At 39.1% G+C, this 23,806-nt stretch overlaps 2 protein-coding genes across 7 annotated transcripts in view; both read right to left on the bottom strand.

Moving 5' to 3' along the window:
• Positions 1 to 2,635, bottom strand: part of xrn2 (5'-3' exoribonuclease 2) — a 35,832-nt gene extending 33,197 nt beyond the window's left edge. For all 5 annotated transcript variants that reach the window (XR_007885571.1, XR_007885570.1, XM_051408405.1 and 2 more), the window contains exons 1-4: positions 2,404 to 2,635; positions 1,141 to 1,268; positions 669 to 780; positions 275 to 386 (exon numbers count right to left, since the gene is read on the bottom strand). Coding sequence is in view for 3 of the 5 variants with exons in the window: in XM_051408405.1 (XP_051264365.1) it covers positions 275 to 386; positions 669 to 780; positions 1,141 to 1,268; positions 2,404 to 2,478 (427 nt within the window). In the remaining 2 variants the exon portion in view is untranslated. The remainder of the gene's footprint in view (positions 1 to 274; positions 387 to 668; positions 781 to 1,140; positions 1,269 to 2,403) is intronic.
• Positions 2,636 to 18,024: 15,389 nt separating this feature from the next.
• Positions 18,025 to 22,488, bottom strand: LOC127368665 (bifunctional protein GlmU-like). Of its 2 annotated transcripts, none has more exons than XM_051409719.1 (3): positions 22,399 to 22,488; positions 19,204 to 19,395; positions 18,025 to 18,523 (listed from the first exon to the last, which is right to left on the bottom strand). In XM_051409719.1, the coding sequence occupies exons 1-3, from the start codon at positions 22,456 to 22,458 to the stop codon at positions 18,266 to 18,268; spliced, it is 510 nt and encodes a 169-aa protein (XP_051265679.1). In that variant the 5' UTR covers positions 22,459 to 22,488; the 3' UTR covers positions 18,025 to 18,265. The 2 variants fall into 2 exon arrangements, with proteins under 2 accessions (XP_051265679.1, XP_051265680.1); XM_051409720.1 differs by lacking the exon at positions 22,399 to 22,488 and adding an exon at positions 21,050 to 21,152.
• Between the last annotated feature and the right edge of the window lie 1,318 nt (positions 22,489 to 23,806).

Raw genomic sequence — 23,806 nt, 5'->3', positions numbered from 1 at the left:
TGGGGGATTTGTTTACTCATCCAGAGTGGGTTGTCTGATTAATTCAGGACTTTTCAGAAAGTTTAGTCAATGCATTTTGAAAGTTGCTGGCCTGAGTAAGGAGCCTTGAGACGTAAAGAGAGTGGTTTCTTTTGCGTCCTACCAGTAGGAAAATGATAAGTAATGTTTTGTACCATCTGAGGTTTGTACAAACTGTATAATCTAAAAGAAAATCAGTCAACATACATTCTGTATTTGCTATCAAGCAATGTAAGGATTTAAAAAGATCACACACCTCTCGCCAGGATCTCCTCCCTTATGCGATTCTTCTCATCCACCAATTCCACTCCTTCTTTGGAGGCACGAAAACGCCGAGAGCGCTGCTGGTTCATTTTGGCCCTTGGAGCCTGGTCATAGATAAGCAGGATGTTATTTCTAATTTACAGCAGGTGATTTCAGGTTGGTCATTAAAGCCATTTCCATGTGTGTATTAAATCAGATAATAGATTATTTTCAATAGGATAGATGAATGAGAATATTATTGAGCAAATGAAAACAATATTTGACTGATAAAATAAAATCTGTTAGATCTGATAAATGTTTGATTCTCTGGAGGATATTCAAATTAGCTCCAAAACACATGCAAACTTTGCTCTGTATGCAGGATTCTGTAAGTGAAAGGTGCTTACCACTCCATCAATGGCCATATAAAGAACTCTCCTGGGTCGCACAATATTGAACAGGCGGTCAATGTACTCAAAAATGGCAACCATCATCTCATCTTCATTTTTGGGAGCAGCTCTGTGGACAGCAGAGATCAGAGAGTAGTTTAATTTTTAATCCCTTATTTATGCTGTTCTTATTTGTAGGGATGTATCATTCCAAACATTTAAAAAGTTCCCTTATATAGTACAAGCAACCAAGTTGTAGAATATAACTTAAAGCACTTTATAAATGGGAGGAAATCCCACAGACAACATTCAAGTCCCTTCATCAATAATGCTCTCAATGCAATATAGGGCTGCAACCAGAGATAGTTTTATACATCAATTAATCTGTGGACTATTTTTCAGATGAGCAAACCAAACCTCGACAGAAAAAGAAACATACACGTTATCACTAAAATGTCTCGCAAACAGAAACAAAAAGTATTTTCCCTACTTGTCCTCTGGATGTGTACAAGGGTGAATGATCCCGTTCATGTCCAAGTACAAATTGTCGAATTCCACCTCGTTGGGGTTTGGCTTGGTTGTATCAACAGGAATACGGACTCCATTACATTCTTTCCCCTGCGAAGATAAAACAGATAACGTTGTCTGAAGATGCACCAGGCCTAGACAACTGACACAATTATTACACACATGGAAAACTCTTAAAACAAAAGGAAGAAGTAAGGATGGGACGATATATTATGACAAAAGACACTCATATAAATGTATCTTGGTGAATTTTCCATTATCCGGATAATCATGAACCAGGCTAATTGTGAATATATTCGTATAGTTTGACTTGAAAAAGCTGTGTAGTTGAGCAGCATACAGCCCGATATTGATTGACAACAGGGAGCCTCTTTCCTGAGCAACCTCCAACAAAAAATAAGCTTTAATAATAATAATATTAAATAAGTCAAACCGGATGTGTGTAAATAGATTCAATACTAACATAATGGGACATGAGGTCTGCAACGCAATGAATGTGTGTTTCTTAACAAGATGTGAGCATTAAGTATAATTTTATGATTAACATTTTCATATTGTCCCATGTCTAGAAAGATGATCATCTTTATTAATCCCCAATTCTTTCACTCAGTTTGATTTAAATGCAGTCAGGGGCTCGGTGCTTTGCTCAAGGGCAGCCCGGCAGCGCAGAGGAGGAAGAGGAGGAGGAGGAGGAGGAGGAGGAGGAGTCGACTCCTCCTTAATTAACGTTAACTACCGACGCACACCCGTTACAACCCCCCCCCTTGAATGTCACCGTTAAAAACATCTTAATAGTGCGTTAATATTTAAAATGTTAGCTGAGGCGGGAAAAGTCGTCCAATGCACAACAACAACAACAACAACAACAACAACCACGCGTCATTACAGAAAGCCGGTCAGTATCTTTCTAACAACATGGACGTTTAAACATTCACATTAACCGTTAAATAACCGTTAAATAACCGTTGACCGTTGGCTTCATAGAGCGCGAACGTAAACGGTAAAATAACGTCTTTTGTAAGTTGAGGACAAACCCCGCGCAGTTTTTTTTTTTTGTTTGTTTGTTTACAAAGAGAGAAGTCCACAAACTTCCGTCGTTTAATGTACACGAACTGAAACCTTAAAAATAAAATAAAATAAATTAAAATAAAAAAAAAAGGCACAATGAGTACTTAGACGGTTGTCCCGCTAACGGTTAACGTAGCTCAACATGCTATTCACTTACCTTCTCCTCAACACAATGCACAATTATTGACGCGTATTTGCGGCTAAGCCAGCGGAAAAACGCCGGGACTCCCATCTCCGGTGGAAAACTCGCTTGTCCGTCAGCTTCTAAAAAAAAATATTAACTCGTACAAAACCGGTAAAACAGCTCAATTAAAACGGGAAACTTGATTTCAGTCCCACAGTTCAGTTACATGCTGTTGGCCATGACCGATTGTGTACTGTTTCCGGTTTATGTCGTCTTTTTCCGGAGCATTCCAGAGGGTCGCACCGGCCTACAGCGACCCCCAATGGCCATAAAGCGGTACTGCAGGCAGCTCATTGATTTTTTTTTTTTTTTTTGGTAGTCAAGCATTTGTAACATCCAAACATCTTAAATGTTATATATGCACTGTAAACTTCATTTTTTCCCCCGGCACTAAATTCATTTATTTGTGTCATATTCAGTTATTTAATTATTACATTTCAATATTAGTTTTATTTATTTAGGTTTTGAAATTGTCTAATTGTTGTACTAATCAAGTGATCAGTCTGTTTACCATTTTTTATTAATTTTTTTTGTTTTAATTACTGAAGTACCTTATATTGGTTATAAAAGATTGTTAAAGTCTTTGCACTTTATGCAAACATTGTATACAATTGAGACATCTAAAACATCAAACAACTGACTCTATAATTTGAAATGTTTCCTAAACCGGTTCTTGTTGGCTAATTGATTATATGATTATGGGCTGAAAAGATCAAATCAACAGAAAAAGAATCAATAAATTTGATAATTGATTGAATTGTTTAGCGTTATCAGCTATAATCAAGTATACTCTTATATTTATGATTTATATGATGATTATTTATTTGTATCCTCATTAGATGTTGGCAACAACTCATCCTGGGGTCCTTAATAAGTCAAGTCAAGTCAGTTTTAGTGCACATCACCGTTTATCCTTACACCCTTGATTCGATGAGGAAAAATCCCCCCAAAAAGCCCTTTTAAAAGAGGAAAAAAACACAAGAAACCTCAAGAAGAGTAACAAGAGGAAGGATCCCTTTTCTCAGGAACACCATGTAGTGTGTACAGAATAAACCCACATAGTTAAATTCCAGTACGGACAATATAATCTATAAAAAAAAAATTACAGATCGATTGTAAAATATATGAGGAATATGGATCCGAGAAGATGTGAAGCAACAGACCTGAGTCACATGACCTCCTCTCTACAATGGAGACCTGGAAGAGGACACGCGGGGCAAAGTTCAAGCTCACCGTTCACACAGATATTATTGAAGCGTACACGTCACTGTTACATTTCCAGATCTGATAATACTGACATACTGATAATACAGGAATCTTTAATTCGCCTTCTAAATGCTCTTTGTCATTACAGCTGTTTTGTAATCGTTGTGTTAATGTGTATGTGTCCCTGCGATCAGTTTACTGCTGATAAATTCAGCCTTCAAAGGTCCAGTGTGTAGGACTGCAACCCCCCTCGCCTTACTCTCCTGTTCCAAGCGTGCAGGAGAAACTACGGTGGTTGTGAAAGGCACGAAAGGCCCTATCTGGAGCCGGTGTTTGGTTTGTCCGTTCTGGGCTGCTGTAGAAACATGGCGCTTCAACATGTTGGCCTCTGTGGAAGAGGACCCGCTTCCTCTGTAGCTTTTTTCAGGTGATTATACTTATTATATTCCATTTCTTCAACTAGATCCTCCTTAATGTCACACACTGGACCTTTAAAAACATGTTGAAAGTTTCAAATAATTGAAGTAATAATGATAATTATTGTTGTTAATTTCATTAAGGGTTGAATTTTGCGTGTTGTATTGAACAGGAAACCACAAAATACCACCAGGTGTGTGAAATGCATGAGCCAGACTCGTGTCCACAGTCCCCGTAATTGTATGGTGGTTGAATCTCCACCCTCCACCGTCTGATGTTACATAATGTTCCTTTAATGGGGACTCTCTGAACAGATGCCCTCTCGCTTCCCAACCCTGCAGCACCACATTTAAGGTGAATTTGATTTCCCCCCCCTACTCATCTATCTGGTTCATGCAGGGAGAAAGGGGGGCTGGGGGAGGGCCATTAGTCTCCCCTCTTGAGGCAGGGTGGGTCTGACATCAACACTGCAGTATTATTACTGCAAAGAGCTGCTGATGGAAAACACTTGGCCTGCTCCGACGGGCCATTTCCATAAACATTTACGCTAGAGTTGCAGGTAATAGGATGAAACCATCATTTCAGTGTTTGTGGAGAGAAACAGAGGAGATGAAGGGAAATCTGATGCAAATCCCAGATGTGAGAGCTCCGACACAAACCTCCCACTCAGACAGAGACAGCTGAGGAATGTGACATGAAAATATATTATGACAGCTGCAGATGACGCATTTTACTACATTTATATTAAAGAATTAAGCTGATTTTGGACTTTGGCTTATAGACTACAATTCCATAAAGACCTTGTTATTAAAATGGTTAAATGTAGTTTACCAAATCAAACTCAGAGCAGTATTTAACCCTAAAGTTTCCGTTTCCAAGACTCTTCCAAGAAAGTGTTTCAGTCAAACAGCTGAAAACTGTTTTCTTACATCAAACAGGATGAAACCGAATCAAAACATACAGGTTGAGTCTTTTCTCAGTTTGTGAGTGGGCTGACTTTTCAATATTCTCTGACTCGATTTCCCTCCAAAATCCAGATGACTTAAAGAGAGAGAGCGCCCTCACCTGGTGAACCATCACCATTACAACCAATAGGAAACCTCATGCCAGCCTTCAGCCCCCCGTGTGTGTGTGTGTGTGTGTGTGTGTGTGTGTTTTCATGCTTTGGCATTTGTCATTTTAATCTGTCTCATTTCAGATATTTCATTATCGAACATTCGGGCTATAACATATATGATAGTTTATACAAGCACAGCTGAAACAATTAATCAATGAATCAATTAGTCGACTGTAAAATCATGTAAAAAGGCTTCATGGTTCCAGCTCAACTAATATAAAGATTTGCCTCTTTTGCTTTTAATTATTTAAATAATTTAAATGTATTTGTAACAGTTTTGAGGTTTGGGCTGTTGGTTGGCAAAACAAGCATTGTGAAGGGGTCACTTTGGGTTTTTGGGTAATTGTGAGAACATTTCTCACTATTTTCCTATTTTTTTTACAAACCAAACAATCAATCGATTAATGGAGAAAACAATGAGCAGAACATAAAAATCCATAATGAAAATAATCATAAGTTGCAGCCCTTTACAAAATACTTCACAATGAGCTCCACGTCAACCAACTGCAACAGTAAAACATTGATGTATGAGTAATACTTAACTACTTTAACTTGTAACAGAATATTTTTACAGGGTGATATTAGTATCTAGGATCTGAATACTTCCTCCACCATTAGCCTTAGACTTCTTCACTGTTGGCACCCCTTCTTGTTTAAAACTGAAAATGTTTGAAACTGTTTAGTTGCAATTATTCCATACGGAGAGTGCATCAGTATGTGAAAGAGTGGCACACAATATAAACAAACATTTGAAAAATATAAATGCAATTTCTTGGCTTTTACAGTTCATACAAACTTAAAATACAGTCTTGGGATGTAAAGTTGCTCTGGAGTTAAATCAATGACATTTACTGTTCCATTGGGTTTAATTACAGCAGTCAGGACTGAAGAATGATGATAATTATGTGTAAATCATATAACACAGCAAATCATTGATTTGCAGCACACAAGGCCTCTGCTCATTTAGACTGCAAGTATTATACACACACACACACACACACACACACACACACACAGTGATAATGCATCATCTCCTTCAGGCGTTAAATCTGAAACAAAACACTGGAACAAACTTTCTGAGGATTCATTTTGCACAAGGACGCTGCTGCAGCTCTCAGTTAAGTATTCAAACAACAATTATTCTCCTTTAATCTCTGGTTTAGGAGATCCAGGAGTTGATCTGTGTGTCTGTGGGTTAAACTCACACTTTAATGGTCCCACACCCCCGGTGCTTCGCTACAGGGAGTATTTTACACACAAGATATGAATCATCTGATTAATAGTAGTTTAATGAAAGAGCTCGTCAAGGAAAAAGGATCTCTTTTTCCGTGGTGTTAGTCCAATTCAAACTGCACTGTAGTTTCGTGCTAACAAATGCGTTAGCGCTCCTTCGTCCTCGCGCCTTTGATTAGCTGATCCCTTTGGCCTGCACATGAAAAGCTCAGCAGGAAGTCACATGGTTTAATACAGCAATTTGTGTCTCCAAGGTTGTGATGTGTCCTCAGCGGCTCGCAGAATGTCTTCACATCTGAGCCTCTTTGAGTTGGTTTCTACCCATTGTGCCGCAGGAATAAAGGCCTGCCGCGTTTGCGTTTTTTATCCCTCCAATGAAACGCTACACAGATTGAAACTTCTCATTTGGTCTCCCTTTTAGCAGAATTTCACAAAACACTGTGATGTTTCTTTGTGGAAAGAAATTTTGGGTGCCATAGGGGACAGTGTGATTGGTGACATTTTGGATCATCAGTAGAAAAACTTTAACCTTAAAGGCGCCATAAGTAAGATTCTGAAGCATTTTACGTATTATTTTGATATATTTATCACTTTTTGTAATGTAATGTAACTAAAAAGATGACTGACTTTCTTGGTTGCCTGTAGACCGATTTCTATGCGCGGTCTCGAGTGCCTTCTCCCGCTGCTTCCCTACAATGTCAACAATCTGCAAAACTAGCTGAAGTTCGCTTATAAGTGGAGTCTGCTAATGTCAACCAACTACCGACTCCCACCAAAGTCAAAGTTAACATTACTGCAAAACTTGTGAAGTATATTGTGGTTTTAGCTATCTACTGTTACAGACAAATTGATTGCCAGCTGATTACTGTCTTTAGAGGATAAATACAATACAGTTCATCATGAGGGAGACATGCATGTGTGAACTAAATGTCATGGCAATCCATCCAGGAGATTTTGAGACATTTCACTTTAAAAAAAAAAAAAAAAAGATAAGATATTTCTTCTGAACCAGAGCGGTGGTCTGACATTTGCATCCTACAGCCATGTTGCTCGCATGTCTACAAACTCGTCTTTACACCTGTCAATCAAACACCACCCTTCCTGTTTTAATTGTTCAGCCTCATTTCCTTATTTATTTATTTTATATATTAATTTACTTATTAATTAGTCTGTTTGTTTACTGATGTTATAAACTGTTAAAAACATCCTTGATCTCCATTATGGACATTCGGGGTTATGTTGACAGAGCAGCAGCGGGAGGTTTTCACCACCACAGTCACAAACCCAAACAGTAATAGGATCAGTGGTGAATCTGCTCACGGTGGCTAATTGAAAAAGCTCTGATGCTGTGAAACACTCTTGGCAGAGGTAAAGCGGTTTAATTGAGCTAAATTTGTCTCAATGAAGGCGCTCACTTAAAAGGGAGAGACGGTCCTGGCAGCGGGCCTGGTGAGCCGTGAAAGTGAAGGGGTCCTTACCTGCACATTAGAGGAGAAGGCATTTTAATAACAACACAGACTATCCCCCCTCCTTCTCCCCCGTTAGCATCTCACTGGAGTGGGACTCAATTATTGTTAATGGAAGTTCACCGCACATTTTCAAATGGGAGCCCTCGTCTGCTGCAGATGGGCCAATCTGTACACTGAGTTTCAGCTACATAAACATTTCTCAAATGTAGAAATCATCTAATTGGTTAATTAAACTTCAGTAGGAGAACCCAAACAGAAATCTGCTGTGCCATCTAGGGTGACTTTGTTCCAAAGTTTACTGTCTTCTCTACGCGGACACACCTGGTAACTTTTAGTTTCTCAAAATTCAGTGCAGCAACAACTCCAGCAACCAGGAGACAACTGAAAGGTGGTGCAGGTGAGTGCCGCGGCTCTCAGCATCTGACTCTGCTTGTTCGTGTCTCAAAATCTGAAATCTGTTATTGGCGATTGCACATATTGTCGGCATAAAATCTGAATTGAAACTAACTGAAACTGATAAAAGAGTTAGAAACCAACAATGGCCTTCTGAAAAAAAATGCTGTCATTTCATTAAATTTAATAATTAATCAGATGTTGTTTTTAACTATTAGTGTAGTGTAGTGTAGTGTAGTTTCAGATAACTTCATCCTTCCCTTCCAAGCACAAAGGACAAACTACAGTGGCCACAAAATGTGTGGCCACTGGACTTTTAACTTGTATATTTGAATGTATAGCTAACATTCATGATATCAACATTCTGCATTGGAAGTAGCTCCATGAACACTTTAATTGAAAGTAAAAATCTACACTGAGTTACTACAAAGTAGCTCAATAAGGAAGCTATTTCACATGAAGAAGCAACTATTATAAGGCAGTCAATAAAGGATTATTTGACAATAAATCAATAGCTACTGGGAGATGTGGTTGGCTTAACTATTCCCTTGACACTGATAATCATCAGCAGCTAACATAATGACGGTGAGCATGCCAACATGACAAATACTACATCCTACAGTGGGTTAATATCTAATATGAAAGACAGTGCCATTAGCATTCAGCTCAAAGCTCAGTTGAACCAAAGTGCAGTTGAGGATAGGCCTGGGCTATAAAACAATAGCAACACGTATCGGCAATAGACACTTCATCAAGCAGTAAGAAAATTATATAGTTTCACTTAAACCGCCATGAAAGCACATAACAAATACGCCCGGGCTCATATTAAATGAGACCGTGATAATGGATCGTTCTGTGAGTGAATCAACATGGCTGCTTCCACTATTTGGAGTTCATGACCTACACATAAAGTTCAGCTTAGACTGAGATCAGTCAGAGTTTGAGCTAACACACACACACACTTGGTTGATGCGTATGTTGTAGCTATAGCAACAGTTAATATCTGTACAGTCAGTACATAGGCTGCTAGGGGCGAATCAACAGAAAAAAATTAACCTTCATTTAATTCTGACATTTTATAGCAGAAACAGAAAAGCGGTACATAATACATTTAAATGACGATGTGAAAGGGGTCGCTCATAGTAATCAACATACAGAGAAGTGTCCGTTGAATCTGCAGCTCTAGTCTTTACAGAGTTCTAGGGTGAGTTTCAGCTCATTGTTTAGCTGTTCAGTGTTCAAGTGCACTGTTTTGGTTCACTCTCACTGCTCTCATAGCATTGTTGTCACCCACAGCAAGCAGCAACTGTTTTATGAGAAAAAGCTCTAAAAACCCACTGTACACTACACAAACAGCAGCTGGTGAACAATGTGGAGCATTTATTTCTGTCAGGAGTTGATAGACACCAAAAAACAGAAGAAGATTGGCGACACTTTAATATAATAGAGCCATCATTGATGTTTTTAATATGTGATTTTCATTTTATGTCAGCTCAAGATACCTGCTGTGAGTTCTGCCACTGTGTCAGCTGTATTACATCCATGGGATAAAAGCCTGATGAGATACCAGCTTAGGTTACAAACCTAACATTCACGTTTGACCCTCATTATCAAAATGTGTTTTTGGCTTCTAAAAGAGCTTTGGAGAGTGAGATTACAGTTCGTTCATACTTCAGAGCGTTCCAGGAGTTCTTCTCATAAATGAACAATTGAATGTATTTCATGACCTTGAGCGGAGTATGTTTCCCAGAACTTGTTTCAGCACTCCGCCCTGGGAGACATTTTTTTCTGTTAGTATTGCTCAAAATAATCGCCTACAGGATAAAGGGATGAAAAGGGATTTAGAGCTGGCACCAATTCAACAGACTACTATTTTCCCCAAACAACAGAGCTGCTCAGGCCTTGCAAACACAAAGCAGTTGAACAGGAGAAAGGAAAGGGCACTTGAAGTAAGAGCTCTCATAAAATGCATCGGACAGTTAGTTTTTATTTGTTTATACCTGTATCTGTTTGACCTCATTCTCTTCTGGCTGATTGTGCTCGTTTATTTTGTAAAAGCCATCGCTTATTCTCTAACGTATAGAAACAAATATCATGAACAAATATATATATATATATACATTAAAACAAATACATAAATACATTTTTAGTAAGTGAACTGAGATGGAAGAGGAATGCTGTATCTCTAAAAGTACAGGCTTATTGCCAAATATTCCTTATTCCTTAAGACCAAAGTCAAACAAAATCAAACCTATAGATCCTGATAATGATGCACATGTTTCTACAGTAGCCCAGAAGGGACTAGCTTTTTGCTGCATTTTGCGACCACTGGTTACTAGTTTCTCATTCACGCTTGGAACTGGAGGGTGAAGCGAGGAAGTTGCAATCTGCAATTACACTAGAGGCCACTAAATCATACACACTGGACCTTTAAAAGGTGATTATATATCAAAAGTGGCCAGAAAATGTAATTTTTGCAAGTCTGAATAGTGTTAGTGGTGCAGATCGCAACTGAGTGAATACAGCTCAGCCTTCTAAATGTGTGTGTTACCTTTTATTTGAGGTTTTCTTTGCCTTTAGTTTACGGACTTTCCACCATTCATTTTTTGCCGTCATAATTTGCACCTAATTTTCCACTTTTTCATTTGTGTAACTCAGTGAAACTTTCCTCTGACATTTTTGCGCCACTTATGATTTTTTGAAAAAAACCTTGTTATTACAGAGAGATCCTACTGCCACGTTCCTCTTCCTCCATCATATTGCCTCAAGCTGCCCCCTGGTGCTGAACAGCGGTAGTAGCAGCTGCACCCGCAAGGTTCTGAGGCCCCCTCTGGGTCCCAAAAGGTCACAAGTCCAAATCCAGAGTTGCATGAGAGGGATGCTGTGTCTTTTCATCTGTGTCATTATCAATCAGTGGACTAGAAGTGACTGTGAGCAGAAGCTTAAAGACACACTGAGAGAACAAATTCACTTGAGCTGCCGTCGATACACTTAACTAGAAAAATAGTTCTGCAAACACCTACTTTAAAATCAAGAAAAAAGTAAAAATCACAGTTTTAAGTAGATTTCAGACATTTTAGCTAAATAAACTGTGAAACACTGGATGTTTTCATCAGCTATCTTTATGTGATTATATTCTAGAGGACTTCACAACAATTTGTCCCTGCATTTCATTGTTGTCTCCCATATAAGGTGTATTTGTGTTTTCTTTAGTGAATGTTCTCGTCCGACCCACATCCAACTATTGGATGGATTGGCATGAAATTTGGTTCAGATATTTATGTCCCCTTGAGGGAGAACTGTAATAATTTTAGTTATTGGTTCACTTTGAATCTGGTGCCATCATCAGGTCAAATTTTACTTTTACTTTTACTTCAACAATTAACGTTAAATTTAACTAATACCAATGAATTCTACGCAATCTTTTTTGACCAACCGCTGCAACTTTTTCACGTAAGATAAGGTAACTTGATTGATTCTACACTGGGGAAATCCACAACACACCTTCTTGTTTCTAGTTGTGAAGATACAGACCTTGCAGACGTACAATGTCTCACATTTACGCTCATTATGCGCTGCCTTTTTGGAACACTACAGTCTGATTGTATTCTCACTGAAACAAGTATGCTTTATAAATAAAAATTGCAAGTATTTTATTTTTTTTGTTGCAATTTTCACTTTCTCCTGCAATTCCATAAAGAAATAGCTAAAAATATAATGTGTCACAGTTCTTTTTAGAAAAGCTGCTGTGAAATCAGGTAATTTAGGCTTCAGCAATCCCTCCAAAAAGCCTGTAAAACATGGAAGGCCTGATTATACATGCTAAACATCAGCATGGCATAACTTTGCCATTGTGAGCATGTTAGCATGCTAATGTTAGAATTTAGCCAGTGGAGGTGGAAGTATTCAGATGCTATACTTAATACCACACTTATATACGTCCTGCATTGGAAATGTTACTTAAGTCAAGTATAGTTGGGAAAATGTACTTAAATCAGAATCAGATCAGGTTTATTGCCAAAGTTTGCACATTTGAAAGAATTTGCTTTGGTTTATTGGTGCATAACGGTCACAATGATCAGAGAAAAGAACTAGAGCAGAAGTCAAGAATCCTAAATACAAAATATATAAGAAAAAATATGAAAAAGCAGCAAATCTTCACATTTGTGAAGCTGGAACCAAGAAATGTTTTTGCATGAAAAATAACTAATAAAAATTTAAGGTACAAACTGAAAATGAAAAATACATAAAAGCAAACTGTTAGTTGATGTAAATATACCAAAATGTCAAAACAACTTTCCAAAAAACGTTCATAATTGATTGTTGTGATATTTCTGTTCAAATGGTTCAAACAGAAGGTCAGTCAGTGTAGAAAATGATTTGAAAAGTGTTCTGACACATTTGACACAGCTCAAACATACCCACATTTGAATGGAAAATTGAAGGGCCAATCGATAAGCATCGATTCTGAAACCACATCAAAAGGCTTCAGTGTCCTCTTACTGTGGTTTCAGCCTTTGAGACGAAATTTTGCAACCTTCTCCAACAATATTCAGCTGCAGTGACTTGACCTTGTGAGAGAAACAGGCTTTTCTCTCATCACACTGAGCTCATCCATGCGTTAGATGTGAATAATAAAATCTCTTAGATATTGTATTGTTGTTAGACGAAGAATGTTTCCACCCAAAGTTCCTGGAATTTTTATTCTCAGGAACTACTTTTCAAGGATCTAACTCAGTTCAGTATTGTCTCCGCTCCCACTGCGGTCTAAAGACCCATGAAGATTAGACAAATTAGCCCACTGATGTATAAAAAAACAATGCATACAGCAACGATGTCACTGGTCTATCTGTTGTATTCTTTCTTCTGTAACAGACAGACGTACTGTATGTCAAGTCATTTTATGTTGAGAGCAAGAGATCCTGCTGCACGGTACAGGATGAATATGACACACTAATTTCCTCTTTCCTTCCTTCTTTCTTCTGCATTTCTTCCCTTTGTATCTTGTTTTTTCCTGTTTCTTACTTTTCTTCTTTCTTTCCTTTACATATTTCTTTCATTTACATCTTCATCTGATCTTTATCTGAATCGAGGGTCCAAAGATACAGGGTTGTGTGCTGTAGAGATTGTAAAGGCTCTTTAGGCAAAATTGTGATTTGTGACATTGGGCTATATACTGTAAATAAAATTGACTTGAATTTTTCTTTGGGAAAGGATTTGTTCTCCCACCTCTGAGGAGAAACTTTCTGAACTGGATGCATTGTTGTTGTTGGAGACAGAACTGAACTGTATGAAAGCCATTTGTGTTTACAGTCATTCTGATTTTGTGTGTATTTGACTCTCCTCAGTGTCTCTGTGAGTCTTTAAATGTTAAAAACGGCACAATGTTGGTGTAAAAACTCAACAAACTTGTGACAACTTCCCTCAGCAGTGACAGCGATGGCTCGGATGTTTTGATCTGTGTGTATTATCCGTCCGGCCCTCTGCCCCATGCTGCGACATTCAAACAGAGCTGCGTGTCATTAGCCTGGGAGATCTTTGGCTGCCACATGAAAGCTGCCTGATCAGCGGCAGCAGCTCCCCGGGGGGGCGGCTACTTGCATCCCTGCGCCGGAAGACGTGCAAAGGCCTGCGACCGCCGCCACGGCTTCTCTTGTTTCACCAAATAGGAGCAGACTTACAAATGACCTGGGTTGGTCTCAACGGAGAGGGGGCGTCTTATCAACAACGGAGTCCCTGTGCCGCTCACACGGCTCATTACTCAGACAGATAATACAGACAGTTAGACAAAAGGCGACAGGGAGGAGAAGTCACTAATGAGCGAAAGAGCAGATACTAAACAGAGGAATTACAAGCCTCCTCACCAGCTTTTCTGCTCCTTGTCGGTCACTCAGAGTCTCTATGGTCTACTGGTTCAGGGGGAGATTCACCTGAGCAGAACAGGAAGAACAATAAAAACAGATCTCACTAAGTACGTCTCAGTCCCTTTAGTTTAAAAAGTTGGACACTGCCAGAAGATATTCGACCTTCTGACAAGCAGTTCTGATGAAGTTGAATAAAACATGAATAAACACAGCCTCCTCATTCATTTCAATGAAACCATTTCATTGACAAAGTGTGGTGCTGATGTAGAGGCTCCAGCTTAAAAAAAGGCACCATCGTCTGTAAAATGTTTAAACTTGGCTCAATCTTTGCTACAAAGCAATGCAACATCATCTGGCAACACACATTACAGTCAGTCACATTACAGTTCTGTCTCACAAATATTCACTCAGTCTCCCTTTAACTTCAACTCTTCGCCAACTCACATGACAGTATTTATTTTTGTTTCACTTTTACTTGCGTAGTGCTCGGTCAACAAATAGAAACCGTGTTTGTGTTTGGAAATGGAGAAATTATTTTTCTAGCGAGTACATTTACCTTGCTTAGTACAATATTACATCACCTGACTTTACCTGTGGGCTACTGTTGGTCTGTCTCTCCACCAATTTTAATTCAACAGGCCATGATATGATTTAGTGTCCATCCTGAAAGACATCGAAGAGAACAGAACGGTCATATCCTCCATAAAAGTCTTTTCAGACTGAACACAAAGCTGTTTTCTGAGGCTTAATGGTTCCATTCTCCTCTGAATTGCCTGTGTATGTATGCACTGTAATGCATGTATTGTGGTTGATAAAGGCGATATGTGGAGGTACAGACAACACAGAGTCACGTGTAATTTAACAAAAGTACGTTGGCGATGAAACATCTCCACTATGACCTCCGTTGCTGGAAAGAGGAGCTGATGCACCGAAACAACTCAAAGAAGTCGGAGGTATAAATAATCAGTCACTAGTTTAGCTTTATTCAGCCACGTCCTCGTCAATTAATGTGTTTTAGTGTGTTCAATCAATACTTACTCAGCATTCTTAAAAATCAAGGTCTGTACCTTCTTTTTCCACATTGTGTGAGATTCGAACTGTTTTAATGAAGTTAAAACTAAGACATAAAATATGACTAAAGGTCTCTATAACAAGGACATTTAACCTGAAGGAACAGAAATCAATAACTTTGTCCATGACAAAAACATACAAACAGGGACGTGTTGAGCTACAGTGTGAACGCAGCCACAGCGGTCTTGAACACTAAAGCTGTGCAGAGATTAAAGTAAGCTCTTTGTTGAGCAAGAGTCTCCCAGTAAAATGTAATTGGTGCCTCACAGCAGGATGCCAACTGCAAACGTCGCAATGAAACATTAATAAACAACAAACATTACAACCAACTTGTTATTCACAGATATTTCAAACAAGGATAACACATTTATTCCTGTGGAAATGTAAGAAGTGCACATAAGCATTGGAAAAACAACACGGTGGATGTTTAATCATTTCTGCCACACGAGGATACCATTTACAGAGAGACAAAAAGAGGGGAATTGAGTACGGTCTTTAAATCAAAAGCTATATTTCAAATCCCGAACATCCGCTTTGGGCTGCTGCGCCGCCTTTCAATTTGTCGGGAACGACAACTGAGCTGCTTTAGTTGGATGCGTAAAACTGCCTCCCAGGGGGCACTGGGGCAGACCACCAACGCTTTTCGGCCACCATGCTGCGTCAACACAGCAAAACAAAAGCACAAAGCTGCAGCGGGGACGCTTTGTTGCTCTGCTTTAATGTGGCGGCAGGCCGGCTGCCCCGCTGACGCGCGGCCTTGTCCTCCTGGAAGCAACACAAACTGCACAGACCTGCAAGGGTATCGCTGAGCTGTGGGAGAAACTTTCAGAGATGTTCATCCTAACTGGGACCATCCTGGTGGTTTTTGAATTTTCTATTAATTGACAACAAATCACACGTTCTTTATTTTTCTTAGTATTTTACAAATCATCCTTTAGTTATAGACTGATTTATGTTCTTTCAGGCACTGACTGGTTTAAGTTTAACTGGTTTAACTGGTTAAACTTTATGCACATAGATTCCATTTAGCAAGATTTACTCTTTTATTATGATTATTATTATTATGTTGTTGAGGTTGCCTTATGCGGATTTCTATCACATCATCACATTTGTAAACAGAAGTGTTAGAATTATACAAAAATATTGAAAAAAGTCCAACTATCACAAAAAAAGCTTATCTGAGGCGTAAAAGTCGGTGAAGTGCCAAAAACATCCGATATGTGTTGAGCGTCGAAGAGACCGTAACATTCCTCACATTAATACATGAAACAAACTTAAATGTCGTATTGTCGTATGTTTTCTTGTTTCCATCATAATTTTTTTTTTTCATCTTGTTGCGATAAAAATTTGCGTTACATTTCTATAGGAACTTGACTACTGTCGCACGGGAATGTGGTTGCATACAGGTAATGTTTTTAAAATTCTCCTGAGTGGTATGTTTGTTTTGGAGGAGGAGGGTCCAATATTCAAGATTTGAGAAATACTTTGATACAAGAAACTTCCAAATTCTGTTTTCACATGAAACCTTCTAAAAATGTAGCTCAGATCTCAGATCTATGTTTCTACAGTAAACCAAACACTGGCTCTAGAAAGGGCCATTTTGCAACCACCATAGTTTCTCCTTAATGCTTGGAAGGTGAGGGTTAAACAACTGCTAAATGCCACTGAATCCTACACGCTGGGTCTAATTTAATTCTAAATTCACAGCGTTCTGTAATGAACAGATTGAGTCAAAATAAACTACAGTGTGTGTGTTTGTGGTAATGAAGGAACACGTCAACCAGACTGGAATCAATCAGCCCGAGGTCCAATTAGACTCCATGAACTGGATTCCATCAAAAGGCTGTTACCACACCCCTCTCCCCTCCTTCCGACCCGCCTGCCACACGGCAGCAGAGGCCTTCCTTTCTTCGCGGCGGTGGCCATGACTGAGCTGAGCTCATGGCTAATCCTTAGGGGGGGTCAGAGGCTCTGAAAGGCCGCAGCTCAGTTTAACATCTATTAGCAGAAAGCTGGGACCCCTGCAGAGGCGCTCCTATTGGCTGCTGAGGCTCAGGACAACGGTGCGTGTATGTATGTATGTGTGTTTGGAAGCTGCATCCCCTGACAATGTTCTTAAAGCTGGAGAGATGCTATATGCTTTTACTAATATTCTATGTTGTGTTACATTACACTACACATTTTAATTGATGCCATACCATCCTTCTGCTGGTGTGTTATTCCAAAAAGCCAGTAGTATGGAAAATGTCTGACCAAGTTTTGATGCCTAAACCTAACCAAAGTGGCAGTTTCACAACCTTAACCAAATGTTTACTATTGATACCATGACGATGGAAGATCCCCTGACTTCGTCCTTTCCTGCATGTCCAAATACATAAATATATTATTTATATATTATATATTACCATTTTTTCAGACTATTAAGATTTTGGAGTAATGGGGGGTTGGAAAAATAGGCAGTCTCAAATTGCGCAACCTCTCAGACAACACATAGATCAATTAAACGATCACAGCATGGTGCTCACATTGAACATAAACGTTGAGACCCCAATAAATTCTATCTATTGGGAACTGACAAACTGACAAAAAGAGAGAGGCAGCATTACTTTGTGCGATTATACAATGAATTTAAGCCAGAGGAGACGCAGACAATATGGTCTGTTCTGCAGGTCAGATTTTCTATCAGTCTCAGTCCAGACTCAACATACAAAGAACACTACTGTTTATGATGGATGTTTTCACAGTCGCCATGTGGTAAATCAGATCACAGAGCTGCTCCAACTCCAAACAGAATGATCAAAAATCAAAAACACATTACAGGAAGAAGCTTGCGATGGGTTTATCTAGCAGGTATCACCAAAAACATTTTACAAAACACGTATTTTTGACAGTTATGCAATAGCCGGTGTCATCAGCTGCCATAGTCAGTCAGCCAGTTGGTCTGTTCTATTATTTGTTTGTCCATAAGTCTACAATAATACAATAATATAAAATCATTGTGACATTAAAGTAGATACAGTAGCAGTGACAGTATTGTATTTTTACTCCTTCATCTGTCACATCCTTCAGTTATCTTTACTCTGTGATCGCGGTTTAACCACAAGCTCAGGAAAGCCCGTCCCATCGTCCATCTCTCTGGTGAACTGCAGGTCGACCGCCTCGCCGACGACCACCTCGGCAGTGGTGAACACCTCCAGATCTCCCATCACGTGACCACCGACTGTCTTGCCCTCAAAGTCTGACAGGCAGATGTGGAGGTGGGCGTCGGGGTTCAGCGTACCGACCAGGGAGACAATCTCGAACCGCCCGCTGAGGTGGATCATCTGAGGGAACATGACAAGCTTACATGGAGGACAATGTAAAATCACATGGATCTTCCGTTTTGGTTTTCACCACCCAAAGTGTCCACTGCTCTGAAAATACACTCTTTGGTATCACCATCTTACATACGTAACTTAACTGACATAACTAACAACATTTGAACAAAAAACTGGATATTTTCCTAAAACCAACAGACCTTTGGAGCAGTGGGGTTCTGTTTTTCGGGATAATGGGCTGTCAGACAAATAGACTTTCAGTCCAATTGGAGATTATTCAGACTATTGGGGTTTTGGAATAATGGGCCACCAGAACAACACCAATCTCCATTTATATATTGTATAGAGACAAGCTGAGAAAACCAGTTGAAAGTATGACTGTGGGTTTCACACAGTATCTCATTTTTGTCTGTAGATGAATAACATTGGCACAAGTTGGGACATATAAGTAAACTGTATTATGATTTTATTTTTGTCAGTCTTCTTCCTTATTTGTGTATATGAATAGTAAAACAACCTTTTATCAACCTTGAACTCTTCTATATATATCACATTTTGAGCGATTTGTACATTTTTATTGGCGCCTGTGTCATTTTTCTTGTATTTTGGCTTCCTGCTTTAGCTTTATACTTGAAAGAAATTAATAAGACTTCATATCAGGCCTTCACGCTGCTGCCAGTGACTACCTCATTCGTATTTGTTGCCGTGGCGTTGGCCAGCCGGAGCGTGGCCTTGGTGACGCTGCCGACGCAGGTGATGATGAACGGCGCTCGGAGTCGCCTCTCCGCCACAAACGCCTGCAGAGATCCCAACAGCTCCTGACCCGGGCCGAACCGGACAGCATGGACCTTAAGGGAGGATCCTCCTCCTGCTGAACTCTGGGAGAAAAAGATGGTTTCACTTCTTTATTTGAGTATTTTTTCCTTCAAGATGCAAATACGTCGACTGGTTTTCAGAAGTTTTTACGCCTCAACAGTAATTTGAGAGCTTTCTTGGAAAACTTGGAACATTTTGACCAAAAATATGTTGACAAAGAGTGTCTGAACACACCATCAGTTTTGTTCTCTGTAAGGCTTTGAGTCGGGCATCTTTTCATCAGATACTGCAGTTATTGAGTAAATAAAGCCTTATTTACACATTTCCCTCCCTGCCAGAAATATGATGGCACACCTCATTAAATGAGTGCTTTTAGACTCTACTGGAGTGCAATGTCCCGGAAGTCCTGCACACTGATGACACTGACATGTTTTTGACGAAAACAATGTGTGTATGTTTGTGCATGTATCAGAGAGTGCGCTCTGAAGTCCTTAACAAGGCTCTAATTCATACACTGATGCAAGGTGCAAGTCTGCTCATCGGGAGCGGTAAAATTCCATGGTGTGTTTTGTGACATTGACCAACAGGAGCACAGAGCGCTCTTCAACTCTGTCAGTATCAAACACACGCTTTGGATGTCATTGTTTGTTTATATTCTCCTTCCTAACGACACGCAGGTCGTGAAAGATGGCCATATATGATTGGTCAGTCTGTCATGTCATTTATGACTCTATAACCACCTAATCTGACACAGTAACCATCTTAACAAACACAAAGGTCTTGTAGTCTGAAGCGGGCATTAAGAGGTTTTTGTGGTGCTATAACAAAGTCACGCTTGGTTCTGAGACCAGAATCATAATTCACATGGTCAGTAAAGGTTTGTGTCAACTAAATGTTGATCAGCTGGAGAACCACAAAGTGTCTCTGTGTAAAACGGGCTCTAAATGTATTGAAAAAAAACTTTTGTTCAGTGGATGTGTGCGTGTGTGTGTGTGTGTGTGTGTGTGTGTGTGTGGTCCATTCAGATCTTTAACAGGATCACTGTGCTTAACCAAACACCAGCCTGACCTCTGACCCTGCGGGGGGAGAGGAGGGCGATATCAGTGAAGCTCACACTGATCCGTAAGTTTAAAAAGAGTTTATAGAAAACAGGCAGAGAGGTGGAGCAAACATCACATTACTCTACATGTTGACGAGCCAATGTGTGAACTAACAATCATCTTTAGCTTTAATAATCATCATATTTGATCATTTAAAAGGTCCTACTTGATTTTTTTGGTACATGATTCTTATAAAGGTGAAGAACATAATTATATTGTAATTTTATTGATGGCCTGCATTAAATGGTTACTGAACAAGGTTTGATTTCTTCCTTTATAACTCTTCTTACACTCATTTGTCAGAGTTTAGTTTTAGAGTTTTAAGGATCTGCTTCAGTTCTGTGAGTCTGAAAAGGCCTTTAAAACATGAAGTAGTAAATTATGTTTAGTTGGATATTTCCCTCTTGCCTTTGCTGCAGTTTGCGTCTCTCCAAACACTATAGAGAGAACTTCATGAAAGTAAGGGTGGTGTAAAGATGAGACTCATAGAGTGAAGGTCTGTAAGTCAAACAAACCTGCAGAGTGCATTTACACAAATGGATGTCTAACATGTGCTTTGGATTGAGTTGAGTGCAAAGTTAGAAAGGTTTTCAAAAGATCAGAACTGAGAACTCACCATTCTGCACAAGTCTGAAGCTCCTGACTAAACTCTGACCACAAACACTTCTGTTAAACATTTACAGTCACGCATGCAGGATCTTTAGCAGTTTGGAAGGATCTGAGCATGCTCACTAAACAGCAAAGACTTCCTGAGCAGGTTTTAGTTTTTTTTAGTTTTTTTTTTCATGGTCTTTTGCTGCCACCTGCTGGTGGTTTTAGATTGTTGAAGCGTCTCAAAGTTTGGGCACTAAGTTATGTGTGTACAGTTGTTATGTTACATATTCAAATATTTCACATAACTATAAACATTTATTCAATTATATTGATTTTATTTTTCAAATACTTTTCTTTTTTCAGAAGTGGAGGAAAAAGCTTATCATGATGTTGGTTATTGTGATTTTAATAACAATGATTGCAATGTTCTCTACTGCCTTATCTCTGATTCATGTTTAAAGACACTACAGGTGAATAAGGTGAACATTTTAACTAATAGATATCACCATGAAAGTTCCACCGTTGATTTTAAATATGCAATTAATGGATTCTTTAATTAAATATGCACTTATTTGCATGCATGTTTTAACTGGACAATATATATATATTTCAAACACTATTCACTCATGTTTTTGGTATATTTTGTCTCACAATGATCTAAATTCTGTTTCAAAAGCAGGAAAATAATTCTGTAGTTGAGAGATATGATGTCCTTTTAATTCAATTGTATTCATTTGTTGACAAGATTATTAAAATTCTGAAATAAACAACAAAAATAACAATTTAAATATGAGTCTAAACCCCATCAGAATGAACCTTGAGTGTAATTTGTATGTAAGTCCGCATTAAATTAACAATCTTACCTCTGTCACTTCATGGATTTAACTTTAATGGTTCCAAACAAGCTTTGTTTTTTTAACCCTAGGTGGCGCTGTGGTTTGGAAAATGGATCGACTTGCAAAAGACTGTCATCACATCACATCACTGTTTCCAACATTGCTGCAGCACAGCAGGTTATTTAGACACCTTTAACCTTCTCGACATGTGGTTTGTTATAGACTGAAGACTGAAATTTAATCACAAGTATTTTACAGGAATCAAAACAACAACCCAGAATACTTTCATCAGATCAGTGGTAAGGTGAGGTAACAGTCCACCTACTGATTGTATTTGCTTTGCTGTGCCTAAACCTAACCAAACCTTAACTATAGTGCTGTAATATCAGAAAACAGTTGCTGAATCTCAACTAGTGAGCTGTTGAAATGTTCCAAATACTATGTGTAGGTGGGCTATCCAAATAAAGTGCTGCTTAAAGGTCCAGAGTGTAACATTTAGGAGGATCTATTATCAGAAATGCAATGTAATACTCACAGGTTTGTTCTGGTCCTTTAAAGTGAAATCAAGCAGCGATGTTTGGGGTCCAGGCAGCATGTGGATGCTTGTTGTTTTTTTTTATGAAGCACTTGAAAACCACACCACATGCACGAATTGCCACACTGTTGGCAAGCAGGACTTTCCACCTGGGGATTTTAACCCTCAACCTTTGTATTCCCAGAGTGGGTGACTTAAAGGACCAGTGTGTAGGATTAAGTGGTACCAAGTGGTGAAGTTGCAACTAAAAGACACTGCTTGCGTATTTGACAACTTGAGGCATCTGTAGATAAAAATGTCTCATTCTAAGGTCACAAAAACACAGTGAGTCCTATATTCAGGTGATTACACACTAATGCAAACATACCTGTAAAGATCATATTCCATTTTTACCAATAGATTGTCCTTAATGTTACACCCTGTACCTTTAAGATCCGAACTAACGTACTAAAGTCACCCTCAATCGTATGCTAGCCCCCTGAACTGGCACTCAGTCATCAAAACTTTGAGAAGTGAATAAATAAAAGCACATTTACCTGCTGTATGTGTGTGGGAATATAATAAAAATGTACATCAATATGCTGTGCATCAAACTGCCCATGCATGTTAGCGCATATAATTTAAATTCTGCACAATAAAAATCTAGAAAAATGTCACTACTACAGTATAAAGACTTGAATTTGATCCAAACCTTTACAAACAAAACACCGTTAGTGTGAATTTTCATTAAAAAAGTCTTTATTGATTTCATTCAAACACCAGAGTTGTTGTGATCAAATTGCTAACAGGTGAACCGTGGATTATCCAAAGGGGGGTTTATGAGGCAGAATGCAAATCACGCTGCCACTCAGATAAATCCCAGATCTGCTGATGTATTTTGTCAGTATTTTTCCGTGTAATAATGAGCAGATTAAATCAGGGTTGTGGTGGTGTCGGGGCTCCTGGGAGCCAACGAGGCCACGCTCTGGCGATTATTTCGAGTAGAGGCGCTCGCATGTATTCCCCCTGCGAAGCCCTGATTACTATCAGGTTACAGCGTCCATGACAACAGCCTGCAGCTTAAAGCAACAGGACTTTATTGAGTAGAAACAGGAGTTTATTTCAGCGATGGTGTTCTCTACAGAACAGAGGTTTTGTTTAAAGATAATATTTTAATCAGTGGTGGAAAGTAACTGTACACACTGTTACACACTGTGATACTGCCTGTGTGTGTAAAATGTGCTACCTCTGTTGCAGATAGATAATGGTTGATGAGCTGTTATGAATGGTGGTTTTGGAGGTCTGTTTTGTACTGAACAGAATAAAACAGTTCAATCCAGCGACGCACTGAACGCACTACTGAACTGAAGATGTCAGAAGCAATGGCCTAACATCACAGCTCGATGAACAGTGCCATGTTTGAGTAATG

Source organism: Dicentrarchus labrax, unplaced genomic scaffold (genome assembly GCF_905237075.1).
Source record: "Dicentrarchus labrax unplaced genomic scaffold, dlabrax2021, whole genome shotgun sequence".
Taxonomy (NCBI): domain Eukaryota; kingdom Metazoa; phylum Chordata; class Actinopteri; family Moronidae; genus Dicentrarchus; species Dicentrarchus labrax.
The sequence above is the reverse complement of the archived record's forward strand: the minus strand, read 5'-3'. Positions and strand labels throughout refer to the sequence as shown.

Excerpts from the sequence above, each read along its gene's own strand:
- LOC127368665 (XM_051409719.1), bottom strand. The coding sequence starts at position 22,458 with ATGCTGCCTGGACCCCAAACATCGCTGCTTGATTTCACTTTAAAGGAC. Across the intron at positions 19,396-22,398 it reads TAAAGGACCAGAACAAACCT|AGTTCAGCAGGAGGAGGATC; the intron begins GTGAGTATTACA and ends TTTTTCTCCCAG. Across the intron at positions 18,524-19,203 it reads CGGCAACAAATACGAATGAG|ATGATCCACCTCAGCGGGCG; the intron begins GTAGTCACTGGC and ends ATGTTCCCTCAG.